The 23,561-nt window shown below is 38.8% G+C and overlaps 1 protein-coding gene across 2 annotated transcripts in view; it reads left to right on the forward strand.

The window, feature by feature from the left end:
- Positions 1 to 11,797: 11,797 nt before the first annotated feature.
- tpst1 (tyrosylprotein sulfotransferase 1) overlaps positions 11,798 to 23,561 on the forward strand; it is a 42,624-nt gene continuing 30,860 nt past the window's right edge. For both annotated transcript variants that reach the window (XM_065281294.2, XM_065281295.2), the window contains exons 1-2: positions 11,798 to 11,990; positions 20,766 to 21,756. In XM_065281294.2, coding sequence (XP_065137366.1) covers positions 20,924 to 21,756 — 833 coding nt within the window. In that variant the 5' untranslated portion in view covers positions 11,798 to 11,990; positions 20,766 to 20,923. The remainder of the gene's footprint in view (positions 11,991 to 20,765; positions 21,757 to 23,561) is intronic.

Here is a 23,561-nt window from a genome sequence, read left to right on the forward strand (position 1 = left end):
GGTATGTGGAAAATAATGTGTTTTTTACAATAAACCATGTGAACACATTGTATTATAGCAAATACACAAAGTTTCGTTGTTTTTTAGCAATGTAATAGGTGCACTTTAAACTTACAGTTGGGATTGTTTATTTATTTCTAATGGGTTGAAACAACCCAGCATTTTTAGAGTATACTTACCAAATATACTTACCGGTACTCATGACTTGAGTTAAAATAATTTTTATTATGGGAGATGGTAGAGACCACATCAGTGACATGAATACTGGCATAGCTATACAGTAAAATAGTTTTTCTATTGTTAATTATACAGTAAAACAGGAATTTTGCAAAAATATTTGGCTACAAAATGCACTGATTGGTCGATGTGTTTATCTGTTTTTAATATTTTATATTATATTTTATGTGTTAAACTTTCTATAAAAGCAATCAAGCACCGCATTGCTTAAATCTATGAGTTCTTGTTGCTATACATTATTAACTGCTCCCATTTTTACATTTTTTCCCTCTATGAAATAATTTCTCGGAAAGGCTTCTTTCAATTAAATAGCAGTGGTTTGGCACTCAAGTATATCCAGCTGTGCCTTTAAAAAATTGCTTGAGCCAGCACAGGGTGAGTCAGTGTATAAAAAATTTGATATCTCACTGTTCTCATTTGGCCTGGTTGTTCTTTCTTATATCTTTGAGGTACAGTATGTTTTGAAGCGGTCTGGTAGCAGTGATATTTAATGTCTCTTGTGCATGATATCATGTATCTTCCACATATGACCACACATATTGCAACTCCCAAGCCACTAGAGAAAGTTACCCATTACTTTATCATAGAGTTTTGTGTAGCTAAAAACTGAAGACAGACGCTTTTGTTTACGTGCAGGCTCAATCCCTATCATGATTGGTTGTACTTTAGACCGTATGTATATTGATTGTCCTGTTTGATAGCTCAGCTGGTCCATAATCATATTAGTATCTGCTGATTTTATTGCCTACAGCACTTTAAATTGTAAACCCTGGCTTAAACCTTACTAACCTAGTTGGAAGATATAACAAAGAGTAATTTCTCATTTAAATAGGAAGTTTTTTCCTAACACACTTCATAAGAATGAATCATTAGAAAGTCCAAAATGGCTGCTTTAAATTAGAAGCAGATATAAAAAATTTATGAAGTAAACATGGCCTTTTGGCGATTTCCGCTTGACATATGGCTTTAGTTTGGTCTGGCGCAGAATTGAAGTTAAAATATTTGCATTGATCTCTGCAGCACCGTATCTTCTGCTTTCTGTTGTCATTTGTTTTTAATGTGTTTCTTTTTTATGGTGCCATCTGAGGATTAGCGTCAACGCTAAAATGGAAATATGGATTTCGGATAACTAAGCACCTTTCACCGCTGCAATTAAGCCCAAACCCACATGTTGATTTTCCAGACAGTATTGATCTCTAGTTTCCAACTGGGGGGTGTCTATTTACATATTATTATCACTGTTTGTGTGTCTATTTGTTTATGATATTAATTACCTCTCATATAGGCTGTAAACAATGAGGTATCTATTACATCTCTGTGATTTTAATTTGAACAGCTTTCTTAAATGTTTGTTGGTGGATTTTTCCATTGTTATATTAATAATTAATATATTAAAAGGTGCAAGGAGAGGAGATTTTATAAAAGAACGAAAATAAATAAAAGCCTGTCAGCTGAGACTCCAAATATATCATAGTCTTACCAAACTGACATACGCTTGACAGCTTTTATCCAAACTTATGGGGCAGGTAAACTATTTGTTTATATAGTATGTGATCCAAACCCATGACCTTGACGTTGCTAGCACCATGCTCCACTCAGAACCCCTTGACAACTGCATAGAAATGCCTTGGCAACCTCCCACTCAGTTTCTACATGGTTAAGCATGGGTCATGTTTTTTTTTTCTTTTAGAAAATGTAAATATCTCTTGTCTGTTGCTATGCCAGAATTAAACCAGTGAGTCACACGTGCTGCTGAGGTAAAATAATAAGGTTTTTATTTCTTATCATCAACCTCATGAGGCTTGTCAGACTCAGTGTTATAGCACATGATTGAATTTTATTATGACCATATTCATTTATTTTATAAAAGTCATGGGACCTGCACTATTCAGTGCTATTACAAGTCAGGAAGAGTCGCTATTTACCTCCAACTATACTATTAAATAAAACTTTAAATGTGAAACCAAGTCATATAGACCTAGAATGGTATTAATGTGAATAATTTGTAGCCTATTTTTATTTTTGGGTAAACTATTCATTCAATATAATATCTTCATAATTGACCGAGTAATGTCATGTCAAAAACTGAAATTCAAGGTAAAATAATTTGAATCAAACTTTGATGCTCTTAATTTCATAATTAGTTTTTAACATAGATTTGCCATGGGGCTGTTTAATGCTTCATTCTGATTGGTTGAGAAACATTCTAAGGGTGTACATATCTGTAAATGTACACCTAAAAGTAGTTTCAGGTGTGTTGACCACATTACAATTCCATATCACTATGCTAAATTAAAATAACAGATTTATTTAATTTCAGCAAATAAAGCATAAATGTGTGCTAGCAAAATACTTTCTTTTTTTTTTAAGTAAAATAATTTAAAAAAGAAGAAAATGAATACAATAAATAAACACTGATTGACTGCTAGTTCAGTTATTTTTTGCTTTATTCCTCCTGATAACATTAATAAAAAGGAATAAAATAACAAAAACTAAAATGAATATGTACAGAAGAAAGATTAAATAATAATTCATTTTGCTATGCACGTTTATGCTGTAGAACTTTTTAGATTAAGCCTACTTTCTATATTTTTACAGTATGTTAATATGCACAGTATATGTTTTCTCAGCAACAGGACGACCACACTGGCTTTGTGCCCCTGAGCACAGATGGTGTTGAGACAGTGTAACCAGACCCCACTGTAGAAAAACATTAATGGATCTCTGCACTAAATGACAAATACACCTTTCCCTGGGTGGCATAGGCCGGGACTGCAGCTTCACAGTAGGGGATTGAGAGAAGTTGCAGAAAGACACTAAGCATGCATATCCTGTAGCACATACCAGACAAAAGAGTGCTCTTGTCCTTTATACTGACCGACAAAATGTCTGACCTAGCACATTTATAAGGTCTCCAGAACCGTCTCGGCTCTTGATTGGTCTCATATTTCGCCACACAGGCACTGGCAGAGGCCATGAATCCTTAGGCCATTTAAACTCAAGGAAGACAATTAGCTATCAAATCTTATTAAAGAACGATTCAGTTGTGCTTGATTAGAGAAAGTGCCTGTGCTTTCAGCATGCGATCTGAGATAAATCCTCATTTGCACCCCAACTCATATTTTAGGGGGGTGTATACATTTTCAGTGTGTACGTGCAGCATGCTACATCCCACTATTCTTGTGTGTGTCTGTCTTTGAGGATGTGCCTGGGAATAGACAGCACAGCATAACCATCTGTTTTCTCAATGTGTGATGAAAGTGGAAGTCTATGAGACATAATAAAGCTTCACTGCACATATGAGCACCTGCTTTGTGTAATGAATCCACAAAGTGCTTAATTTAAGTTTATATGCCTGTTAAATGAGGATGTTTGGTTGGATGGTGAGATTTTAAAGGAAATTAGTAGACCTTGTTCTTGTCGATGGCCCACCAGGTAAAAGTGGGATGTAGACCAGCACTACATAAATTTATCTGAAAGAAACCTTACCCTGAAACGTAATAATAAAATATTGATAAAAAGTAATTGCAGAGGTGAATTACATGTATTTCAAAACAAATAAAAAAACAACAAACATAAGGTGCTGATAGGGATGTTTTTGGAACTATTTTAATTGCCAAAATAAAAGTCCTCATATTCCTATAAAATTGTTTTTACTTACTGTCTTACTGGTCTTGAGTGATCAAAAAAAAATCAAATTTTAACCTCTGAGACAAAGCCCAAATGCAGTCAAGACCGAGACTATCAAAAAATGTTTATGATGTAAAAAGTTTTTAAACAACCACAAAAAGAAATCACGTATAATTTAATTATTTTGAAGGCTTGCAATAGCTGTTTAAATAAAGATTAAATGGTGGGTGGATGATGAGTTTGCTTGTCTGAAGTTCATTGTTTGTTTGCAGAGATGAAGAATATCTCTGAGGCTCTGTCATCAGCTTTTCTGCCAGCCGTGACATTAGCTTTGAATTACTGTAGCTTCGCTCACTTTAATAAATCAGAGATAGCTTTTTTACTCCATTACAAGTTAGGCTTAATTCATCCATGTGAGAGTCAACTCTGCGAGGTGAGGTCACTGAATCTTTTTATCAACTTTGAGCCACAGAGGATGTCCTCTGTTTTTTTTCTGTCAGCTCCACTGATTTATTACTTCTGCATTGACATACCTTACTGGATTGTGTTGTTTTTCTTCCTTCATAGAGGAACAGAGTTGCTCTCCAGCTATTACTCGAAAGACCCAACAAAATCAATTATTGACCGTATCAATGGCTGGTTGGCAATCAAACACAAAGCCAAAATAACAGAGGTGTCAACTGTTCTGCTTAGAGATGCTTGATGGGGTGAAAAATCTGCTGCCTCTTCCAACTTCGGTGGAAAGCCTTGTATGAGGAATATAAGCTGTTATAATATGTCTCTATATAAGCGAGGATCGCATTGCTAACCAGATCACACACAGGTAAGATTATTCACATATTTTTGGCCATGTAGTGGTCAAACGTCATAAGTTTTGAGGATCAGATCAACTTAAATCACTTTTATCAATAATAAAACCAACAGTAGACACACATAACTATGAAAATGTATGATGTCATTAGGCCATGATTAGCATTCATTTTAAGCTTTTTCTCTACTAATTTGGATGAAATACAACTTAAAGGATAGCATACACATTTTCTTATAATAATAATTTTGATATTTCAACCAGGTCATTATGGGTAAGATTCATGTCCTCTCTGTTTTAGAAACATGAAACCTTATAAATCTTTGGTCTATTGCCTTTGAACTGCTCCTGACCCTGTAACATTATAAGGAGGTCAGTGATCTCTTATGTGGATGTCTCTTAAAAGGTGCCCTCTCAGTATTTGAAGGACCCAGTGGAATGCACTACACAACAGTAAGGCCACGTCTTGTGACCCTCAGATATGTTTCACTGTCCTCTGGTTAAGATATATGACAATGCAGCGAGATACAATTACCACACAATCTGAATAATGCAACATTCTTGGACATCCTCTTTTCTTTCCTGTCTGTTTGCTGATAAAAACATATACAGCATTGAAAACGACCTTTAACCTGTTTTAAGTTGAAAAGAGAATGGGGTCATAATTTTGCTATAAAACTTATTTCAGCTCAATTAACTCTTGCTAAACATCAGCATATCGGATGTCGAATGTGTTTAGAAGCAGTGACCTTAGACAAAGCTGTTTGTTCACTTTTCAGCCTGACTGAATGTTAAACAAACGAAGATCTAATTTTTTCCTTTTTTCTAGGGGCCGGATACGGCCGTTTCCTGCAGAGGTGTCCGGCATGTGCTCCATTACATAGACACCACAGTCTTTACTAGACTCCAAAAACTAGGTGGTGTGCACTTAATAACCAATAAATAATACACTCACCTAAAGGATTATTAGGAACACCATTAGAGCTGAAGATCTTTGCCCGAACCCGACGGGACCCGTCGGGACCCGACGGGCTCGGGCGGGTTCGGGCTTCCTTTCTAACATTTTACACGGGCTCGGGGCGGGCTCGGGCTTGCGCTCCAGCTTTGTGAGGTAAATGAGCGGTCAAGTTCAATCAGTAGCGCAGGATCGCGCTGAATTCATTTACAGTGGATTGGATTTAATGATTTTCCTCATCAAAAACATGTAGCCTAATCTTGGTGAGTAGGTTTTTCAATGTATAACTAAATATGAATCGAGTCTTAAATACATAATTTAGACAGAGGATATAGACTAATGTTGACAGTAATGGTGAGAAGTGCCGACGCAAATCCCGCGGAGCCTTTCTCTTAATTTCGTTATTGCCAAATACCCATCTTAATTCAGAATGTATTATCTTAATTTAATTCGTTAAGAAATAATAATTTTATTGGCATATTTATAGTGTATTGCATAAGCCTATTTAGAATGAGATGTTACAATGTTACAGATGACTTATTTTATTTCTTTGTTTCAACTTCCAAGTGGCGTGTAGATTATTAGTCATGAATAAATAATGTTAAAACCTGTGTAAATTTCTCATTCTTGACAAAAGCTGTGTGTGTGCGCTGTGCGCACATTTAAATAATGTCGGGCTGTAAACGGGTTCGGGCTTTTAAATAGCTGTCAATCTAAATGTACGTTCGGGTTCGGGCTGCATTCTGTCGGGCTCCGGACATTTCGGGCCTAACTTTTAAGGCCCGATTACAGCTCTAAACACCATACTAATACTGTGTTGACCCCCTTTTGCCTTCAGAACTGCCTTAATTCTACATGGCATTGATTCAATAAGGTGCTGAAAGCATTCTTTAGAAATGTTGGCCATAATGATAGGATAGCATCTTGCAGTTGATGGACATTAGTGGGATGCACATCCAGGGCCCGAAGCTCCCGATCCACCACATCCCAAAGATGCTCTATTGGGTTGAGATCTGGTAAAATGTGGGGGCCATTTTAGTACAGTGAACTCATTTTCATGTTCAAGAAACCAATTTGAAATGATTTGATGACATGGTGCATTATCCTGCTGGAAGTAGCCATCAGAGGATGGGTACATGGTGGTCATAAAGGGATGGACATGGTCAGAAACAATTCTCAGGTAGGCCGTGGCATTTAAACAATGCCCAATTGGCACTAAAGGGCCTAAAGTGTGCCAAGAAAACATCCCCCACACCATTACACCACCAGCAGCCTGTACAGTGGTAACAAGGCATGATGGATCCATGTTCTCATTCTGTTTACGCTATATTCTGAATCTACCATCTGAATGTCTCCACAGAAATCGAGACTTATCAGACCAGGCAACATTTTTCCAGTCTTCAACTGTCCAATTTTTGGTGAGCTTGTGCAAATTGTAGCCTCTTTTCCCATTTGTAGTGGAGTTGAGTGGGGTATTCTGCTGTTGTAGCCCATTCGCCTCAAGGTTGTGCGTTATGTGGCTTCACAAATGCTTTGCTGCATACCTCGGTTGTAACGAATGGTTATTTCAGTCAAAGTTGCTCTTCGTTCAGCTTGAATCAGTCGGCCCATTCTCCTCTGACCTCTAGTATCACCAAGGCATTTTCGCCCCCACAGGACTGCCACATACTGGATGTTTTTCCCTTTTCACACCATTCTTTGAAAATCCTAGAAATGGTTGTGCGTGAAAATCCCAGTAACTGAGCAGATTATGAAATACTCGCTTAAACAATAGCTTAAATCCCCTTTCTTTCCAATTCTGACATTCAGTCTGGAGTTCAGGAGATTGTCTTGACCAGGACCACACCCCTAAATGCATTCAACTGCCATGTGATTGGTTGATTAGATAATTGCATTAATGAGAAATTGAACAGATATTCCTAATAATCCTTTAAGGGAGTGTATATGGCTCATTCAAAGGGGCGCAATTTCTGGATCACCAGATGTATTTGCAAAGTGACTTTCAAACACTGGTCCTGTCTGTCATTGGTTGATCAAACAAAAAGTCCCACCCCAAATGCACGCCATTATTAAAGGAAGTGTTTCTCAAACTTTTAGGGAAGGGTTTCAAGCCCAACCTGTCTCCAATCGCCCCAACAAAATGGTAATCAATTAGGATTTAAGTTTAAAGCGTAACTAAACCCCTGGTCAGAGCCTGACTCCGCCCACTGGCAATATTTGAAAAATGCAAGAAAAGTGGGCAGATCCCAACGGAGATAGAGGGGACGAACTAAGTGTGTTGTGAGATCGTAACAAGGGCGTGGTGAGCTTGAACCTGCTTACGTCACGAGTCATTTTTTGAGCCCAACATCCAATGGGAAAATTCAACTGCAATAGCCACCGTTCAACCTGAAGAGGGCAGCACTCAGACGTTTTTACACCATATATTGTAGTATTGAAACACTTTATACCCAAATGTCAAAAAACTTACTAAAATCAATGAACAGCACTAATAAAGCCTCATTCTTACAGATCATTAACTAAAAAAAGTTGGTTTAGGGTTTAGTTACTCTTTAACTGTAGAAATTAATCACATCATATTTTAAAACATAAAACATTAAACACATTCAATAAACGTGCAAATGTATTATCACTTTGCATGAAATAAAAGTAAATTATAAAAATTCAACTCTGTTTCATTCTGTGTCACATTGTTAACTTTTATACCCGCTTCCGCCTTTCCACATTAAAGTTTTTGTTTCGCTTCAATAAACCTTCCGATATTAATTCATTCTTGTAGGCTATGGTTCAGTGTGATATTCTCTTCACAGTGTGATGTTGTTTTAAGTTAGGCTTATATTTAAATGTGTCATTTTGAGTGTATGGTCAATAAATAAAGGAATTAGAGATCACAAAAAATGACCAAATTTCTTCCTGTTTGTCATGCCCCACTTGTAATGTTCCTATTCCCCTCCACTCCAGTGGGACCCGCCCCACACTTTGAGAAACGATGATTTAAGGCACTTCTCAAGGTACGGCGTCAGTTTGGATGCGATTCTCACATCAACTGACAAATGATTTGAACCACAGTTCAAAAGTACTGGGACCCCCCTTTCTAGTTGTTTTGGGCGGCACAGTGGCTACCCCAAACAGAACATTGTTGTCTCACAGCAAGCAGGTCCTCGGATCAAGCCCTGCATGGCTGGGTCAGGAGGTCCTGTGTCAGCATGGGTTTATTCTGGGTACTACAGTTTCATTCCTCAGTCCCCAAACTAATGCACATGTTGATCTATACACACACTAAATTTGACATTTAATCTTGTACATCTTACAGCTAATAAGAGCTCTTGAGTTATATGCATAACATAATCACTCTGCTCAACTGTACATGACTAAATTCACTGATGTTGCTTTAACTTAAATCGCCCTCTGCCTAAGGATCACAGCCCAAAACATTGAGTGATGAAAATCAGCTTAGTCAAAAATCAGTGCCAAGCCTGATTCACCTCAGTTAACACCGGGGGACAGCCTGCTAAATCAGTGTATACAACATCTGCCTCAGAGCTATGCACAGACTGCAGACTTGCATACAATCAGCCCAGTTGGACACCACGACTAAACTGTGTTATATATTAGACACACAGGCATTTAATAAACTAGTGGAGGTTCCTAAAAACAGTAATAAAGCTACATCTAGCAGCATGACAGTGTTTTTATTTACTTTTTGTTGTTGTTGTTTGGCTAAGCATCACCTACATCATCTTTCATAATTTAGAAGTACAGAAACTGCTACTGTACAAATTCTGGTGTAATGCAAAATCCTATATAGATGCATACTCTTGTGTATTGAGAGGCGAGTTTTCTGGGCTAAGCCCTTTATCAACCTCCCATCTGCCCCCCAAACTTTTGTTTTTGGCAGAGCTTAAAGGCTTTAACATAATCAAGCCAGACACTGTGTGACTGATTAAGAATTTGATTGCAGTTTGGGGAGGGGTAACAGAGGACACAGAGTTCAGACATTTCAGCCATCTTTTCAGTGTTCCTGTAGCTCAGTTGATAGAGCATTGTGTTAGCACTGAAAAGGTCATGGGTTGATACACATACTGATATAAATGAATGCACTGCAAGTCACTTTGGATGAAAGCTTCTGCCAAATGCAATAAATGTAAATATTTTGTGACACAGCTCACATTACAAGAAGTAGGACTGTATGTTGAGTTATAGAGAATAACTCAAATGTTGTGCTTTCTCAAAACATGTTTTTAATAAAATTGTGGCTAACCTAAAGTTAACTGTCTGCAGTTAACTGTTTACGTCTGTGTAAGTGCCATGTCTAATTGCACAGCAGTGATAAAGCAAAAATGTTATTGCATTAAAATTGCATGATTTATGTGTGACTAAAACCTTGCTGTTAACCTCCCACCCACCATAACTCCAGCATAGCATAGTATTTGCACAGATAAGAATTAGTCTTCCTTAAATATACAAATCAGCAGTTGCTCCTCAGAGTTAACACTATTGTAGCATAATATTTTTAATTCGGTTGTGAGCAAACTCCTAATGTATTTACTTTCAAGGCAACATGAAATCAAATTGATTTAATGTATTTTTTATTGCATATATATTGGATATCATATATCGAAAGAAAATATATATTATGAAATCTGTTTAATGTTGACTTCAATGCACATTTTGACCTGTATTGTATGTTGTTGTGCTGTCATTAGCTTTGTAAAAAATAAGTTAACAATTTATTTTTATCATAACATCTTTTCTTTACTGGTTTACATGCAATATGTAATGACTGTAAATGCAAACAGCCATGCAAAGTGAATGACACAGAAGCCAAAGGAAGTGTTCACACTTGGTGCTGCGTTTTTTGTCTCTGGCCCTGCACTGTCCCACTGCAGATTTGAACAGGCCCATACGGTGACACACTATGTTGCACCACACAGGCTGTGATTTCCTGCCATTCTTTCAAGACCCATCTGTTCCCACACTTTGGTTTGCTTTCTCAGCACCATCTCTTCCACTCTCTGGGGGTATATTGTTTAAAATGCCATGGCTGACCCACCTGCTTGTTAGTCAATGCATATAGCCTGTCATATTTTATTGTAATGCACAGGTGATATTTGAATCGCCGGAGTTACAGACCAAGAAAAACCGTCCCCACGGGACAACGTGACTTTTGTCTGCTTGTCAACTCACTAATAAGGATGAAGAAAATGAATTTCTGAAATGATTAAGAACTTCCTACTGTAAACATGCGGTAAACATATGGAAAATAACAAATAAGCTTTTTGCCTCTTTAAAAACATAATGAAAGTATATTAGTTCTTGAATATATTTAATCACAGAATTAACAAGAAACTAAGCTAAGCAAAACAGTGTGTGATTAAATTGAGCTTTTGCATACATCTGCTGTGAAATCAAATTTATTTTGCATAAAGTTTATTTTGCTAGTGGGTTACTTTTGTGTGTAGAGAAAGGAAACATTAATCAGCAATCTTGGTCCATGCATACAACAAATACATTGTAAAGTAATCCTTCATTTAGTAAAAGTATGCATTGCAGGATGTTTCATCATTTTCTTAATTAAATGCTTTCATGATTACACTTTATTATTTAAAAGAATTTGTATATATTTTGCTATTTCACAAACATAGCTTTATAGAAAAGGTATTTAAAAAGCTAAAATTATGCTGCCGTCTTAAAATGAACAGCAAAACTCAAACAACAATTGTGATTTGCAATATGCAAGTTCCCTTTAAGAGCTGCGTAATATCTCGGTCCGGTCTTGCAAAACACAACTGAGGAGGAGGGAGTAAAAGCCCACTGCTTGCTTTAACCAATACTGTATGTCGACACAAACGCGTCAAGAGAGCTCTGGGCCAATCAGAATGTTGCTATTATTTTTTTCTTAAGCGCGTCAACCAGTGATCGTGTTGCCAGATTGAGAAAAACGTTTCTCACGAATAGCTGTTTTCTACATTAGTTCTACACAAATTACAGATTTCCGGTTAACAAAATACTCTGTTAGATTTAATGCAAACATTACATGTCAAAATAGCTGAATTTTAATTTAACCCGCACTCAATTTTAAACCACCGAAAACCAAGTAGTGTTATTGGGGGGTTTCTAACGGAAACACAAATGGTAACGTGAGGAAAAAAGCGGGCATCTGGCAACCCGCTGAAGGTGGCGAGCGTTTAGATTTGATACAGTTGTGGTAAGCGCAGCGTCGAGACATCCACAGTGTCGCATTTATAAGCGCTGAATGGAGCCGTGTGAACGAAAAGCACGACTTTGCGCTGTTTATCGTCAACAAACAGATCTCGTCTGATCAGTTATTCGTCTATTGTGACGGATCCACCGCGCCAGGTACGTTCCTTTACACATTGTATTCCTAAAGTGTTGCCATAAATATGCATTAACGGTAACGTTAATGGTAACCGTACCTCGAGCATTTTCACTCCGCCGAAAAGCAGAACACCTTCATCGGTTTTGTCAATCAACCTTGAGTTATGAAGTCTTTAAAAATGTTGCATTACGTCTCGCATGTTTTGACTGGGGAAAAAATGATGCAGACTTGGCACGTGCCATCGTTTGAATCGAACTGCGCGTGTATATGAAAGCTGTCAGTGACTTTAATCTGTTTTTGTCTTTTTTCAGACGATTTTACTGTTTTTATAAATAGCTAGTTTACTTTCTGTGCTATTTCTCCTGGTTATGTAAACAAAAATGAGTTGTTATAATGTCTATCCAGCGCTTTATTTACCAATTGACAAATTATTCTCTTTACATTTATTAAAGTGTCAGTGTCTGTACCTTCATGGCCTGCCAGTCACTACAGATTCATAATTTATGACAAGACAGACGCTTGAGATTCAAAAGAGCTTCAGATTATTTTAGACAATAGAAAAACCTTTTACTGGAATGAGGTTCTGCTTTGTGTAAGCATTAGACAAATGATAAAGACTTCTGAGTGATTTCTTGCCATATCATCCACTGAAGCTCACACATCCCATGTAGTTTAAAGCAAACATACATACATGGTTTAAATTTAAATATGTTTCCTTAAAACTAGAGATAATGTGTTCCCGGTGCTTAGTTGGTAGAGCATTGAGTTAGCAATGTGTTTGATTCCTAGGAAACACAAATACTGATAAAATGTTTGTTTGTTTATTGAAAATGTATCAACAGATTAAGATTATACTACCTTTTTCTAACCTCCCTTCAAAACAACTTTACTACCTAATGGCTTCATGAAGGTGCAACATAGCACTTTCGTATTGATCTGTTCTTTTACGCAATCACAAATGTGTACAGAAAAGTGTGTGATGGACTTTCAACATGTGGAAATGCAAACTTCTTCCTGTGGTGATCTGTCTGTGTTTCAGTGCCTACCACATTCACTGCCTTTGATAATTTTTACGATCTCTTGTACTGTTTTTTACGATCACTCTAATGTTAATAACATTATGTAAACATATAAGCTTGATATATTAAATATTGACTGAGATAGGTGATTGAAATCAAACTTTGATGCGCATAATCTCATAATTAGATCATGAGACTTTAGCCTGGATTTCACAGACAGGGTCACATAGCTTTTGCTTTGAAGCATCTGATAATCCATGATGTTATTGTTAAATGAATGTTAACTATGGAGAAAATGTTATTATTTTAGCTGTGCGACACAGCTCCCAGTAAATCGTGCATTTGAATGTTAGATTAGATCCTGTGGATATCAAGCTGACATTGTCAGAGACCAATAACAGCTACATTTGTTCGCCCTACTGCATTAAATTTATTCAGACCCTAAAAGCCTCTGTAGAAAAATAAAATCTTGCTGTCAAGATGTGGATGTACGAACTTGAAGTAATGTGATCTTAAAATGCTTTCTAGAGAATGGCTTGGGGTTGGAGGTCACAAGAAATAAGACTGTCGCAGATTAGTGAGAAGCGTAATGCGCTGTAGTTTACAGCCTTTGGTTTTTGAAATCCCAGTTGGAATGAGAGAAATATGCAAGTATTTGTTTTACTCCTAATTAAATAATCATATTTAGTTAATGGTCACCAGATGATGTGTTTGATGTAGTGTCTATTAGCCTGTTTACACCTGGTATTAAAATGCTTTGTAGTCGAAAAAACACATTTGACTGGATTGCTTTTGTGGTGTAGACGCACATGTGGTCGAATGTGTTTGAACAGCCACAAAACACTGCATACTCTCTGCCTATTGATCTAATGTGTAATGTGTCGAGCACAATGTTTTAACATGGGACATGACTTATAGCGTGAACACACTGTGTACTTTGCGAGCGTGTGAAAGCTGCACAAGCTTATTTCATGAATTGCTCTGATCAGAGAAATCAGAGAAAGCTCTTATGTGCAAAACTCTATGCAGCATGTTTACAACACAAGCAGCGGACTCTAATATAATATTAGTTTGGGTCAATTTAAAGCCATATTTTCTCCAGCTCACATTTAAACGACAGCAAAGAAATTCGCCCACATACCACCCCCTCAGTAATCAGGACAGAAGTGGTCGAAAGTGGACAAAAGAGATGGATTTATATAAAAGGTGTAAACGTGAATGTGTCCACTTGTGATCTGATGGACCAAAATGCATCCTAATACCAAGCATAAACAGCCTCTATAGGCGTTGTGTAAAAGCTGAAATGGCTGTAGTCCAAACCAGTAAGGCCACAGGAAGAATGTAGGTGGAGGTGCATGATTGTTACAAAAGTGTTGACGCGATACCCGAGAGCCTCCTTTGTGTCTTTTCTGAAATGACAATGACACATGACTGTCAAACCCTGGGACGCTTGTACGACTTTGCTCTCTGAGTGCTTTTTGCAGCAACAGTTTTCATCCCCATCTCGCCCTTTGAACAAAAAGCCCTTGTGTCTAAAATGAAAAGTATCCTGCTCACTTTGTCTATTGCTCATTCACTTACAGGTGCTGGATTTCATTTTCAGAGGTGTACATGAAGGGTTTTGTTGAAGTGGTCCAGATTGAAACTCCTTAGGAAGGATCAGTGTTGTACTGTATGAAAGATAAGACTGTTGAGCTTGTACTATGAATTGTCAAATCGTCTGTTTATCCCATTTCCTGTGCCACCACAGTAACTTAAGTAAGAGTTTTCTCTGGCATAATAATTCATATGTCAAAAGCTGGCATAATTAATTTGAATTGGATAAAATAAGTTGTTTTGTTGGATGAGCTATTAATTCGTTTTTGACTAATGTGGGTTTGTAGATTGCCACCATTGATAACCAAGCAGGGTGGCGTATGTCCGATGTATTGCTAGTATTGACATAATTCAATGACAGCAAAGCGGTCAGTGATACCCACCTTCTAGGTTGAACCCAGAAATAAGTTTTTATAAGCTGTCGAGCCGTAAAACCCAGCCTTTAAGGAGAAAAAAGTGGATCGCCAACTACGTTTCCCCCTAGTGGACACAGTTCTTCTAATAGGAGTACTATGAAAAGTTGCCTGTTTTCACTTTTGTGTCTTTAAACGCTCGTTTTTTGAGGTCGACAGCTTATAAAAACTTATTTCTGGGTTTCTTGGCTTGTTAGCTGTATACCTTGTCACACAGCAGCTTTTAGGTATTATTCTGTTTTTAAGTTTAATCTGTAAATAAGTTTTATAAGCTGTCGACCCCAAAAAACGAGCGTTTAAAGACACAAAAGTGGAAACAGGCAACTTTTCATAGTACTCCTATTAGTAGAACTGCGTCCACTAGGGGGAAACTTAGTCGGCGATCCACTTTTTTCTCCTTAAAGGCTGGGTTTTACGGCTCGACAGCTTATAAAAACTTATTTCTGGGTTCTTTGGCTTGTTAGCTGTACATTAGTGTTGGGCGATATGCCCCATTTTGAGATCGTCCTATCGTCAGCCTGTGAGATCGGCGATACACTATAGTATCGGGGGGCGGGGCAGTAGTTTACTCATTTATTTATTTGTTCATTTATGACAAGACTTGATTGGTGGAAAAAAGATCAAGAGCAACACCGTCATGAATGCATCTTTCTTAAAACTAATGGCATTAATCTGAGCGCGTCATTAAAGCCAGACGCTCTTTGCGTACCAGAGAGCGAGAACAGGACACGCGCTGGTTTTAACCCTCTGCGCGCTAACAACCTCTCTAGTGCAAGGAAATGTCAGAGATAGGGCTGCTCAATTATGAGAAAAATCATAATCCTGATTTTTTAACACGATTACTTAATGACTGTAAAAACATGCACCTGCGCAGACACACGCAGCGCACATAAAAATAATTAAATGCATTTGTTTAATGCTGTTGCAGAAGGTTACACGTGTCAAGCAGTGGTGCTCTCAGAGGTGCTTTTTAAACACACTGGTCCAGCGGAACACGATCATATTTTAAACACGAGGGATGTATTGCTAAAACTCCTTGAAAAGCATATCATAAACAGGATTACTATCTGACTTCAAGTTCAGACAGAGCGCAGCTCTCTGCACGTACGAGAGAGTGGCGCCAATATGCAGCGGGTTATATTTTAAACAAAAGGAATAGTTTGCCTCAGCTCTCATGAAACGCATTAAACCGCACAAATACATAAGGATTACTACTTTAGTTTATGTTTAGACTTCGGACAGATGCGAGAGCGCGTGCATGTGAGACAGAGGGAAGCGTAGCTGCCCATCCACGCGCTGGATTTAGGTGCTAGAACGAGTCCGAGACGCGCACATTAAGTCCATCTGCGTGCAAGAAGGAACTCTCTCTCTACAAGCTCTTACCGTAAAGTGAAGCACAAACCCTCATGCGAGGAAAAGCATGCAAAACTATGATGATGATAATAATAACAACAACCATTCGCCAACTATCGTCATGACTATCGCCATGAAAGCCTGCCATTGGCGATATGTCGGACGATCGTCCATACACGATACTATCGTCTATCGGCGCAACACTACTGTACATATTGTCACACAGCAGCTTTTAGGCATTATTCTGTTTTTGTTATAAGCCAGAAATGGCAAGGAGGCAGCCTCTGCAATTCAAAGTCAATTGAGACGGTTGGATTGTTTTCCCCCCGGTGGCCGTAGTTTTCAGGTTATGACGCACTGCCCTCTGTCTCTATGCAAGATTTGGCCTGTCAATGAAAATTTAAGAGACGTCTTAACCATAGCCCAAAAATAAATGAACTAACTAAATAAATCCAAACCCTTTGTAATAACTGTTGACTTTGCTGACATGATGGAATATCATACGTCTGGCAAGTTTTGACAAAAGTGTCATGTAACCAAATTCAAGTTTATTTTGGCTAGAAGTGGGTTACTCATAGCCAGACCATATAGGGAAGGGGTGCACAACCCGGTTCCTGGAGGGCTACTGTCCTGCAGATTTTAGCTCCAACCCCAATTAAACACAGCTGAAGCAGCTTATCAAGGTGTTCAGGCTTACTTCATAATTACAGAAAGGTGTGTTGGAGCTGAACCTGAAGTCTGCAGGACGGTAGCCCTCCAGGAGCAGGGCCGGGTACCCCTGATATAAGGGTCTATAGTTAACCTAGATGGTGAAATGACTGCTATTGCTTGCTGTGTAGTTTCACAACGTCAGCTGCAGTGAATTGCAGATATGGGGATTCCTTTGGCATGCAGTAACCCAAAAGTGCCTGAGGCAACCCCCCATTGTTAAAATACATTGAGGCCCCCACTTCTCATTATTAAACGTTGCAGTCGTCTGGTTTCAGCACTGGTCTACTGAGGATTCCCAAACAGATCAATGTCAGATCCAATGGAGGATATCTGTAACAGAAGTGTGGAAGCTCTATTAATTTAATACCAACACCTTCTTGATTTCACTTTTACAAATGTGAAACGTGAGAGCAAACATTGCTTAACCACAGTAATAAATCAACAAAGATGCTGTTGTTGTTCTGTGATGTGGCCTGATTTACATCTAGAGGATGCTGGCTTATACATCAATGCACTTTAAGTTTAAAATGCACGTATGATATCCTGGCATCTTACCTTTCATTGCCATCCATTTGTTCAGTGTGTTCCTAATGATTAGTGATGTAGGCGTCCTATGAGATTTCCTCTAAACTACACAACATCCCACTCAGCTTATGTGTTAGCCACAATTGAGATCTGCTTCTCTATGGAATAAATTATAGTGGGTCTCTAACGCACGAGCATCTATTATGAAGCTTCAATATAAAGCAAACGGGGAAGAGGTCGAAACCGTGACTCATATTTTGACACATTTTACTGACGACATTCCTTATCCTGTGGTGGCGCTTCATCCATTACGGTGAGGATTCTGGGTGTGGAATTCCTGTTTACCATCTGTCAGCCCTAACAGACTGTGGCCCACAAATCCATCACCAACAAGGCCTCACTCCATCAAAATAAAACTGTGCAGACCTTGAAAGAGAGGCGTATCAGGGGTGGCCAACGCAAACTTGCGATGTCACAGCTCTGACATGTATATCAGCCTATGATTGAGCCGTAAGATTGATGTCAAGAATGACATTGTGGGATTCATTTGTTTTTCACAGGAATTTTATTGATGTCACGATCAGAATTTTTAAAAAAAGATTTCAGCAATTCCGAGACAATAAGGTTGTTTTTAGTCAGTCAGAGAAGTCCATGGTTGATAATAGTTTTGTTACGATATTGGAATTTCTAACTTCAATACTATACCTGGAAAAATTATATTAGATTAGTAACATATTATATGTTAATAACAACAACAATGAATGTTCATTTGACTTGCATCCGATAAACCTAAAATCAGTTGCGGAGACTCTGCATTGGCCCTCTTTCTAGTATTGTTAAACCAGAGCGAACGAGACGAGTGGGAGGGCTCTGTTGGCACTGCGTTCACGTGCAATGTGTGTGTGCACATCGTTTGAGAGAAAAGAGAAAAAAAGGCTGGTCTTGGAATATCGATTCAGTTGGACACAAGTATTGGAATCGTTTTAGATTTTCAGTATCGATATGTATTGAATTAACAACAGTTTTGACAACACTAGTTGATACGAAATAGGAAATCTGTGGTGTAGAAAATCAAAGAAAAAGCTAGGTCAGGTGGCCTTTTTGTGTTTGCATGTTCTCCCTGTGTCAGCATGGGTTTACTCCAGGATCCCTGGTTTCCTCCCACAGACCAATTGCCCCCCCTCCCAATATGTATGGATTAACTTGCTGGAATGACATGGAGAACAAATTTAGAAGAAGAAGCGCAATATATTTTCTATGGGTGCGAATACATTTTAAAATGGCCATGAAATGTGTTTGTGTGTTTGCTCAAGAATTATGGTGTGTTTAGCGGAGGTGGCGTCCTTTAGTACATCTGAACATGTCATCCACCTCTAAATTGAAATCTCTCTCTCTCTTTTTCTCTGTCCTTGTCTATTTAATGTGATGTGAATGTTTATCCTGTTGCACAAATTTTAGGTGTGCTTCTAAAGTTCATTATTTGTAATCTGCAGCCTCAGTAGACACCACAGTACCACCTGAATAGGTGACTGTTGGTACATGTAAGTGCATGTGCATGTTCAGGGGTATCTACAAAGTGTTAGTTTTATATAATGAAGGTTGCAGTGTAATGTGATGCTGGCTCTTTAAGAACTTCTTGGCTATAATGAATAATGGGGATCCTATCTAATCTCCTTTATCTGGACATAGATGAAGAGCTGTGTCAATTAAGGGTCACTTTACCATCACCAGCATCCTGAAATAGAATCCGAGTGGTACCAGGTTCAGGTGTCTTGAGAAACGTTATTGGCCGAGTTCCCAGGTGGGTCATTGTGCTTACTGGCCTGCTTTAGGAGAGCGTCTAGCTTGAGAGAGTCCCTTGGTATTCATACTCTGAGGGGTATGGCTTAAACCTCTACACATTTTGTTACCTTGATGAGACTTATTTAGGAATATAGTGAGAACTACGACTGACATGACCTTGTGTGCTATATTTTTTATGTGTATTTGAAGGTTATAATACCACTATAAGAGGTTTGCAGTACAAGAGGTAAATCGAGTTAAAGAAACACTTACAGCTCGTTCTGGCAAATGCTTAGGGTTATGGATTTCAATGAAGTACAGTAATTGGTTTTGATGCTACAGTACAGAATTATACCTTAAAATGTGTGACTTGCTAAGATGTTTTATTACAATGAAATTGGTAAAATGAGGAATAACTTGCAACCAAACTAATGATTTACATGATTAACCTAAATGATGTCCATGTTTGACCCAACTATGGGTTGAAACAACCCAGCGTTTTTTAGATTCCAAGAAACCACCTAGAAACCAGTGCTGTTTTGGCCAAATTATTATATTGCCATTATTCCAACATATTTTTTTAATTTGTTGCTAAGACATCATTGCAATACCAACTACCAGGGACACCATAAAACCCACCTAGCAACTGTTTATAACATTATAACAAACAACCATATAGCATTACAGTGAAAGCCTCTCAGAACATTTTGGCAACCCCACAGCAGCACGCCTTGGCAACCACCAACAGCATTGCGATGGCGAGTTTTGTGCGGGCAAGCCCCACACACATTTGTGTTTTAAAATGTTAACATATAGTTTACATCGTGTTGCACAGAGATTCTGTCTTGCTGTTTCTTCTTCACAAGTATGTTTAATTTCATTGATGTTAAACTGAACTGTGGTCAGAGAATAGCGCAGGGAAAACCTTGCAGCAAACCCAACACGACAGAGCCAAAACAGTGTGGTCAAGTTTTATGTATAGTGCTTGTTTTGTCAACTTGTCCGCCCACTTGTGCGCCGCTTGGTGCAGATTAAAGACTGCAAGGTCATACATCATGTTGTTGGCGGAGGTGAGCTCTTTGTACATAGGGAGTGGGAAGAAACATGAGTCAAGCTTAAGATATCTGATCAGATTGCTCTCTGATTTCAGACTGTATCTCTCGCGCAAGAATCTCTATATAAAATCCAATTGTGCTTATCGTACAATATGTTGAAGTCTGATACTTTTTGATCTTGCTGACTGGCTTTATTAGTTTTTGCAGCTAATGGTATTCATTTGGATTTTTAACTGTGCAGTGTTAGTCTTTGATCAATAGTTTAGTTCAGTCTTTACAAATGCTGTAATTATATAATGTTAAGTGGATAATGGACTTCTGTTGTGTGGTTTTTTTTGTAGGCCTGATGGAGTTAGGTACCCGACGAGCGCTGCGCACAGCAGATCCCAGCCTCTGCTCGCTCCATCGTGGCCAGTCCTGAGCATCGGGTCTTCAACTTACCTCACACCTTGGCCCTTTTCTAATCCCTTCTCCTTTTTTCGTCCCCCTGGCCCTCGAGATGATCGGCAAGTTAAAGCAGAACTTATTAGTGGCCTGCCTGGTCATCAGCTCAGTCACTGTCTTCTACCTAGGTAGACACGCCATGGAGTGCCACCACCGGATTGAGGAACGCAGCCAGCCGCTGCTGAGCAGTTTGCGCACAACACTACGTACAGGCCAGAACCTCAGCAACCCCTTCATCTACAATAAAGACATGCCGCTTATATTTATCGGTGGCGTGCCTCGCAGTGGGACAACTCTTATGCGGGCCATGCTTGACGCCCACCCTGATGTACGCTGTGGGGAAGAGACCCGCGTCATCCCTCGCATTCTGGCCATGAAACAGATGTGGAGCCGTTCTGGGAGGGAGAAGATGCGTCTAGACGAAGCCGGAGTAACAGACGAGGTCTTAGACTCGGCCATGCAGGCGTTCCTGCTGGAGATCATCGTAAAACACGGGGAGCCGGCCACTTATCTGTGTAATAAAGACCCTTTTGCCCTTAAATCACTTACTTATCTGGCTAAGATTTTCCCCCACGCTAAGTTCATCCTCATGATACGTGACGGCAGGGCCTCCGTTCACTCCATGATCTCCCGTAAGGTCACCATTGCCGGGTTTGACTTGAGCAGCTATCGGGACTGCCTTACAAAGTGGAATCGGGCCATAGAGACAATGTACACACAATGCCTAGAGGCTGCTGACAAGTGCCTACCCATGCACTACGAACAGCTTGTCCTTCACCCAGAAAAGTGGATGAGGACGCTTCTGCAATTCCTGAACATTCCTTGGAACAATGCAGTTCTGCACCACGAGGAGCTCATTGGGAAAGCAGGAGGCGTATCACTTTCCAAGTAAGTGCCAATGACCTTTAGACTTTTAGGTTATGGATCTGAGGTTCACAGGGCAGGGGAGTTTCCTTCATTGACTTGCATGGGATCATGATTTAAGTATCTAGGAATATTCACTTATAACTCTGAATATTTTACCCATTCATTCCAGAATCAACATCTTGTGTTTATTAGCCATCTGGGTCATTTGAGCTCTGTTCACTTATCTTATCTGGTGAATGTCACCAGCTGTATTTGTCTTGTTTTAAAAATTCTCGATATCACAGCTAAGTGTGTTTATGCACGTGTACTTATTTGTAATTGTCCAGATGTGTGCAGGCGTTTTTTATTCTTTCATACTGTTACTAAATTCTCACTGCTCAATAATTCATTTCTTTCAGTTCTGACAGATAAGAACTTGATCTATGTAGAGCATTTGTGTTTACCACATCAGTTTTACCACAGTGTGCTGTGTAGCAGCTTTTAGACACTTTAGCATATCACTAATATGTTGTGCTATACACTGAATATACCAAACTGAGGGCACGGCTACCCGGCAGCATTCCTGCTGCAATAAAACATGTTCATGCAAGTTGGAACCTGAGTGACAATTACTTTTTCCAATAGGAAAAATATATGCATAATTCCCAAAGACTCCCACGTGAGCTTATTACTCATAATATTTTTAAGTTTAGGGCTTTTTATCCTCTCTTTTGTTAAGGCCTACTCAAATGTTTTGCACCCTTAATCTTTTCCATTTATTACTTAGAATAAAGCAAAATCTAACTACAAAGCTTTGGTCGCATGGTTCATGACTCTTGTGAGATATGTAACATGTGGCCTACAGAAGTCATTGAAGTCCAAATCACAAAAGAGGTCACACGCCATTAATGCATGAATCAGTCGAGCCTCTTTACATCCCCTTAAGAAATGTGACTTCTGGTTGCCATTTTTAAATTGAAATAACTGTTTTTAATGAAAAGCGTATGGTTCGAGGGCGCCAAACATTTTTTTCTTTGTTTATTTTGGATCTATTCTGTCTCATTGTGTCTGGCCTGTCATTCATCTTTTCAGATATGCTGTGCGCACTGAATACTTATTTTTAGTCTGACCTTTCACTGCGTCTGTTCTCCCTTTCTTTACATTACGTTGCGCTTCAGATTAATGCTGGTGATGTATCTAAAATTTATTGCTATTCATCTAGGCCTTTCAGTTAGGGCTGCACGCTAAATCGCATGCGATAGTCATGCGCATCTCTCCAGTAAAGCCGGTTCCTTGATTAGTAGTAAATCATCATCGGCTGCTTTCAGATGGAGCTGCATTTACTACACAAAGCCGTAGTTCACTGACAGGCTGGGCCTTATCATATACATATCGCAGGCAATGTGTCCGCAATAATTAATGCGAAATTGCCCCGATTGTCACTGAACTACGGCTTTGTTGAGTAAATGCTGCTTCATCTGAAACAAGTGGTGGCAATTACCACTAATCAAGCCCTACTGTCAGTGATAACTTATAAACATTCTTTGGCTTTAACCCTTTAGAATCTGAATCAAAAATAAAAAGAAATAAATTGTTACTTTTTTATTCAGAAATAATCAAAACTAGTGAACAAAAGAATCTAACAAGACTACAAAAATATACTTTAGTACCGTACATACATGGAAGTATTTTTTGTGTTAGGGGGCATGTACATAAAGACGTTTACGCTTGTGTACAGTGTATGTTTTCGTTTTTGTCCAGAGGAAGCGGCGCGCTTTTCAAAAACGCCAGCAGCTGGCGGATTTTGTCTGTGCTGAGCACCAGGGCTCAACTTTTTTCAACGATCG

The sequence above is a fragment of the Paramisgurnus dabryanus genome, chromosome 8 (genome assembly GCF_030506205.2).
Source record: "Paramisgurnus dabryanus chromosome 8, PD_genome_1.1, whole genome shotgun sequence".
In the NCBI taxonomy this organism is placed as follows: domain Eukaryota; kingdom Metazoa; phylum Chordata; class Actinopteri; order Cypriniformes; family Cobitidae; genus Paramisgurnus; species Paramisgurnus dabryanus.